A 7,100-nucleotide genomic window follows, 5' to 3' on the forward strand; every position below is an offset into this window, starting at 1 on the left:
ACTTAATCTGCAATTCTGATGTTTATCATTAAAAATGTGTAATATGTAAGTGTTTTGAAGAACACCACCCCACACCCCACCCCGAAATAAAAACAGGTCAATTTGTTGAAAGTCTTGCTATTATACATAGCTTTTCTGTTTTTTGGACCGCTGTTCTAAAATACTTTTATAATACTCTGTGTCGTAAGAAAATGGTGGCCAAATGCCAATGAGCTGGTTCCTCAACAATAATTGGGCAGTAGGATTTCTGGGGTGTTCTTTTGTTTTCTTTTTATATCTGTATAGTGGGTAAAAATATGCCACGTTGTGATGACAGCTACTTTTCTTTATTTTTGTAGGGTTGACCCAAGGACCATTTCATCCTGCAACGATCATTTAGCAAGATCTGCACAGACTTGTTCCTAAGGAGAAACATGTCTGAGATTGACTATGAGAAGTTAGCTGAAATAGGTAAATATTTTTTGTTATACTTCAAATGGCATCTGTGTAGAGTTACAGGTTATTTAATAGAGCATCTTCGGTAAGTGAGAGGCTTCACCAACATTTTGTAATACTTCTTGGAGCAATCCAATATGAGTTACAGCCACTGTACTGATGTGTACACTATTAAAGCCATTAGGGTTGAAGGTTAGTTTAATACATGCAGCTTTTATGAGTTATTGGTAGATGTTCCTAGTGCAATTCTAGGCTATTGGAATATCACCATCATCCCATATTGTGGCACAAATGGGAGTCATTACTCCAAACAGACAAGTATTGAATGAGCATAGAGATTGCTGTATTGCATGTTATCTCCAAAGATGTTAGTTGAGCTGAGCAATATGACCATGGCATTAGGGGCGTCATCATTTTGAAAGATCAGCATTACATTTTTTTTTCCTTGAGTTTTTGAGGATGCTAGGCTGAACCTCAGAGCAAGAGTCTTCCAGATTTTTTTTTTTTATCTCTTCCCTCAGCCTCCCTTTCCCTGTCCCTCACCTTAGCTCTGATTTCCCCACATCATGACTTTCAGAGGCAGCTGGCCTTTGTACTCCTAGGGCCTGATTCAAAATCCATTGAAAGCAATTTTCCCCTCAGCCTTGGCAAATGCTGCATCAGGCCCCTCATGTTGTCTCCCAGCCTCGGTTAAACAGCAATAACAGTGTGAGTAGTAACAGATGATGCTCTGCTGTAGCTCATGGAGCAGGGAAATAAACTCCTCTATCATTTGCAGGAGAAAAATGGAGCTGAGGTCTCCCTCAGTTTGGAACAATGAATCTTCTTTATTTGTGTTTATTATGAAACACCTCTTTGAGCTCCTGTCCTCTTGTTCACACATTAAAAAAAAAACCCCAAAAAACAAACTCAAAAAAGGAGAAGTATATACAAAGAATTCTCTTATTAGGTTAGGGTTAACTAGCTTTTCATTAGATATGATTACCGTTGGGACTTCTTTAGTCCCTGTGAATAACTGCAGGACAAATAGGCATGCGTATTTACTTTGCTTCTCTAGTTCTTCTGCACATCTCAAAACCAGAGAGCTTGATACCTATACTTTGTTACAAATCCTTACCCCTGCTTTTGGAAACATGTCTTTTTCTATGCAAAGTACAAAATAGTTTTTTACAGGAGGAGTTAGCCTCTGCCTCACTGTACCAAAGGCTGTAGTTAATGTATTGGTTGTCTCTGTTGTGTTTAACTTGAATATATGTTTCACTTTTAAAAAAGCCTGTTAAGTTTCAGTGGATTGTGGTAAATGGTTCACATTCCCACAGACTAGCATTTTCTGTTTCTTTTTCTTTCTCCCCTTTGCAACTTTTTGTTACTTTAGGTGGTTACAGTGCTCAGACATGAAAAAAGAGCCCTAATAAACAAAACAGTCTTTTCCTTGTTCTAACATAACTTAAATATTTAAAAAAGGAAAAAATTGTGAAATTCATATACTATATTATGTTTGTATTATTCTTCCCAGCTCTTGGGACAAAAACATTCTTTAAAGTGAAAGAATACTTTTCTAGTTAAGGTTAGTGTAACTTTTTATATATGATACACTTTTAAAGGGTAGAAAAATACACATTTTTGAGATAATAATAATTTAAACTTTTTTGTGTGTAAGAAGAGGACTCTAATGGTGTATTTCTAAAGGCAGATTTTTTTTTTTTCCTATAGGACTGCTGATTTATTTTCTGAGGAGCCTTTAACATAAATTCAGACATAAAGAAATGTAAAACTAGTACATGTGTTCCTGACTCTTCTTTGTCTTTGAGAAGCACAGCCACTAGTGGCATTTTTCATCCTTGTGAAATGCATTTTTGGTACAAATCATGTTAAAAATAAAAATGAGACAATAAAGCTTTCATGTGACTGTTTATAGGATAGAAAGACACTGAGAAACTGTGAGTAGAAAGCATTCCGAAATATTTCGTAAGAGTTTTTGTCTAGGACTTATTAGCTACTGGCACATAAATCTGGCTGAAATCAATACTTAATATATTCTCTCTGCCCAAGTTTCTTGCGTGGTGGTCAAGGCATATGAAATATGCAGATGCTTAGAAGGCAAAATGTTCTTGAAGTACTTTTTAAAGCAGCACTAATAATGTTATAGATAAAACTGTTAATTCTGCCTTATTAAAACTTGCATGATAACAAGAGATAGAAGAGGTACAGGGATGGTGCACCTTATCAGAACATTAATTTTTCTCTTTACCTGTGCCTTTTCTTCTCTTAAGCCACCAAGACACTTGTGTGTTAGTGTGTCAATTTAATGTTATTCCTATCAGTTTCTAGAAAACATTCATCTGAATAGTGTAGAGGCATTAGTGACAGAAATTATCCCAGAATCTGTGTTCATTTGGATACATACTTAGGATCACCTCTTTTTGAACCTTACAACAGTTTGGAAAAAAATTGGAAAAAAACCCAAAACGAAAAAAACCTGGAACAAGATCAACTGACCTTGTGTTGCTCATTTCAGTACAGAGTAGATTTTAATTGTAGGATCTAGTCCAGAATCTACTGAAGTTGGGGGAAGGATGCCCATTGATTTTACTGGGCTTTTGAGCAGACTTTACACCTTTGCTTGGCCTCTAGCTGGAGTATATGCTGGATGGACATCTGGCTGCCTTGTCTATTGCAAGTTCAGAAGTTTAATGGATTTCAAAGAAACAGTGGATTTCAGGGGAGGTTAGATGGAGATTTATTTGCAATTTGCTACCTTTATGCAAAGTAATAAGTCCGTTCTCAGAGGGCATTCACACAGGGTGGTAATGTGGCGTAGCTGTCAACGCATACGTTAGCATACTGAAACTTTGACTTCTCCATTTGGGCAACCTTGAAATAAAAGGCAAGAAGTCATAGATGAATACAAGCAGCAGATTGTGGGAGTGTAGAAAATGATGAGACAACACCTGCAGTAGTGAATAGCAAGATCACAGCATGCCAGCTGTCCAGTCATTGTTGAGATTTTTGTGAGCATCACAGTAGATATTAATCTTAAGGAGAACATGAAGGTAGATTTGAGGTATTGAAGGGTTGCTTTTCCCGCACATGAGAAAGGGTAAAGAACAAGAAACTGATTTGAAACTGCAACAAATAGTGATAAAGGCCTGTGTTTTTGTAGAACTGAGCTAAAATTCAACCCTTCAATAATCTATCGGAGGCGAAAGTTTTTCTCTGTTCATTAGCACTTAAGTGTTCTTTCTTGCTCCTTTAGAACTGCAGAAGGATGAAGTGGAAGATACACAGTCAGAACAGGAAGAAACATTTATGCCTCCACCACTTGAGGATCCTGAGCTAAATATCAATCACCCCTACTATGATGTTGCAAGACATGGCATCATTCAGTTAGCAGGTAAGTTTGGAAAACACTATGGCTTTATGTTACTACACCCCTTACCACATTTTTCTTACTGTACTCCTCAAGGTGATGCATAGGAATCATGTTGATGCTTCCAGCGTTCATCAGCTGAATAGTAATAGGTAAACTCAGTGCTTTTCTACGGATGAGTTGTGAGTCAAATATTTGAGCTTAATCTTGCTTTAAAGTATAACTCTAGCAATATATTATAATCTAAGGCCTAACTGTGGCTGTAACAGATCTGTACTTTATTTGTGATAAGCTGTTTTGTTTTCTGAATAACCTGAAGTGTTGTGTAGCCACACGTAATCATTTTTCTAGTCCTCCCTGGAAAGAGTGTGCAACTGAAGAGATACGGGTTACTGTATAAAAACTAACAAAAAGCGGAAAGGAAACTGTTGACATAAATGTTAACTGCGTTTATCACCTGACTTTCTGCTGTGACATGGAGGAGAAGCTATGGGTACATAGAATATTTGAATATTGGATCATTTCATGTTTATGGTTATTTTTAAAACATTCTGGCAACATATAAGACATGCAGGCATTTTTATAGAATCATAAAGTAGAATCATAGAATCGTTTAGGTTGGAAAAGACCTTTAAGATCATCAAGTCCAACCATACACCTAGCACTGCCAAGTCCACCACTAAACCATGTCCCCAAGTGCCTCGTCCACAAGTCTTTTAAATACCTTCAGGGATGGTGACTCAACCATTTCCCTGGGCAGCCTGTTCCGATGCTTGACAGCCCTTTTGGTGAAGAAATTTTTCCTGATATGCTATCTAAACCTCCCGTGGCACAACTTGAGGGCATTTCCTCTTGTCCTATCACTTGTTACTTGGGAGAAGAGACTGACACCCACCTCGCTACAACCTCCTTTCAGGTAGTTGTAGAGAGCAATAAGGTCTCCCCTGAGCCTCCTTTTCTCCAGCCTAAAAAACCCCAGTTCCCTCAGCTGCTCCTTATTAGACTTGTGCTCTAGATCCTTCACCGGCTTCATTGCCCTTCTTTGGACACGCTCCAGTGCCTCAAGATCTGTCTTGTAGTGAGGAGCCCAAAACTGAACACATTATTCGAGGTGCAGCCTCACCAGTACAGGGGTATGATCATTTCCCTAGTCCTGCTGGCCACACCATTTCTGATACAGGCCAGGATGTTGTAGCCTTCTTGGCTACCTGGGCACACTGCCGGCTCATATTCAGCTGGCTGTTGACCAACACCCCCAGGTCCTTTTCCGCCGAGCAGCTTTCCAGCCACTCTTCCCCAAGCCTGTAGCGTTGCGTGGGATTGTTGTGTCCCAAGTGCAGGACCCAGCACTGAGCCTTGCTGAACCTCATACAGTTGGCCTTGGCCCATTGATCCAGCCTGTCCAAATGCCTCTGTAGAACCTTCCTACCTTCAAGCATATTTATGATATAAAAGCAGCTCTTCAAAATATGCATTGCATATTTTTTTCCTTTTGGCTTATTTTTGGCATCAATGTGTTTGTTAAAATAGCATTAATAATCACAATCCTAAACTAAAGAAATGTATACAATAAGAAACAAATAGTGGTATTTAACACTACTCATCCTACTGAAGTCTAAGATTGTGTAATATTGTGCACACTTTTTGTACCTCATGCTTTAGTGAGCCTAGATTATGATTTTTCAGGAAAATTATGAACTCAGGTTATACATAGGTACCTTCCTGAATTTGAGCCATAAACAGGATGTCATCCAGGTGAATATCAACTTCAGTAAAACCAGTCCTTTAGTAAGCTATGATTGACTAGGGCAGTGAAATCTGTGGTAATTTCACTTCTGACTTATAGTGGGAGGAGAATTTTACCCATAGTAACTTCTCTTCTTGAAGCTAGTTATACACAGGATAATAACTACCTTTTAACTTCTTTGAAACTAACCCCCAAACATAAGACTGAAGGGAATAACAGATTCACATTCTTGTGATTCAAAAGCTACTGCCTGCTAACCCACTAGGATGTTTCTCACTTAAGCACCAGTTTTGGGATGGGGGAAATACCAAGATATAAACGTTATTAATGAAACCATTGAAATCAAACTGACAAAGTGTGAAATAGATGTGTTAACATACACACTGGATACACCAGGGTCACTATAACTGTCCACCTAAGATTTTCTTCCATCTGCTGTATTAGGCAGTGCTACATGATAATGCCCTAAAAAAGATCTTCAAGACGTTTTGTCCTGCTGGTATATTCAGCGTGAAATTATGATGGGCCATGTATTTACTGCTACAACTTTAATTATTAACAACTATTTAGTAAATGTTTGTTGCTGCTCCTTGTTCTTTGTTCACTCAGAGCTGCCCTGGAAGTCCTAAGAACATGGTATTTGTCTGTTTTAGCTGGTGTTAATTCTAAAGGGTCCTTGTGTGTTTATTTTCCATGGAGGAACCATCGTTATTTTTGCAGCTATGTGCAGAGCTGCCAGGTGATGAGCTGAAACCCCCAAGTCTGTGCTTAGACAAAGCTCCTCTTCTCCATCCCTCCAGGCTGGAGGAAAAAGGAACAAGTTGGCAATCTTAGTAAGTTCTTATTGACTTACCAATAAGACGTTCCCTACTGATTTTAAAAAAAAAAAAAAAAAAGTTTACTTACTACCAAGGCAAACAAAAACTGTAACTTTCTTAGTCTCAGAAGGACTCTGTTGTTTGACTTGGAAGAGTTAAATGGTGGGGGAACTCCAAAAAGGGGAAACTTTTGGAATGAGAAGATGAAATATACTGGAACATCTCCTTTTAAAAAATTCATGCTTTTATTGCTCGTGAAACAGAGAACATGTGGTGGGGACAGAATGATAACCAGCCTGCCCTTTCCTGAGCTGTCCTGCCTGGCTTCATCTTATGCATATGCCTTATTCCTATGTTAGAGAATGGGAATGTGCCTCAGTATAGTAGAGTGAAAGCAACAGGTTTTTTTTTTTAAAGGAACCTACCTGTAGCTTCCATAGGTTCATCTTGGAACTTGCTCCGTATCAGTGTTTGCTTGGAATAAAGTCCAAACACTAGGTATACTCCTGGTTTAAATTCACCGGAGCAAATGGAGGTATTCACAAGATGAATCTTGGCTTAAATGTTGGATTATCTCTGATGATTTTGTCCTTATATGTTGGGTTTGTGTGGCAAGGTTTTGGTAGTGGGAGGGTTACAGGGGTGGCTTCTGTGAGAACCTGCTAGAAGCTTCCCCTATGTCACAAAGAGCCAATGCCAGCCAGCTCCAAGATGGACCCATTGCTGGCCA

General features: G+C 38.7%; 1 protein-coding gene across 1 annotated transcript in view; it reads left to right on the top strand.

Moving 5' to 3' along the window:
• Positions 1-413: 413 nt before the first annotated feature.
• Positions 414-7,100, top strand: part of ARHGAP8 (Rho GTPase activating protein 8) — a 60,788-nt gene continuing 54,101 nt past the window's right edge. Inside the window, exons 1-2 of the mRNA XM_010575273.1 lie at positions 414-450; positions 3,692-3,829. Of these exons, the coding sequence (XP_010573575.1) occupies positions 414-450; positions 3,692-3,829 (175 nt within the window). The remainder of the gene's footprint in view (positions 451-3,691; positions 3,830-7,100) is intronic.

The sequence above is a fragment of the Haliaeetus leucocephalus genome, unplaced genomic scaffold (genome assembly GCF_000737465.1).
Source record: "Haliaeetus leucocephalus isolate CR32 unplaced genomic scaffold, Haliaeetus_leucocephalus-4.0 Scaffold473, whole genome shotgun sequence".
NCBI classification, from domain to species: domain Eukaryota; kingdom Metazoa; phylum Chordata; class Aves; order Accipitriformes; family Accipitridae; genus Haliaeetus; species Haliaeetus leucocephalus.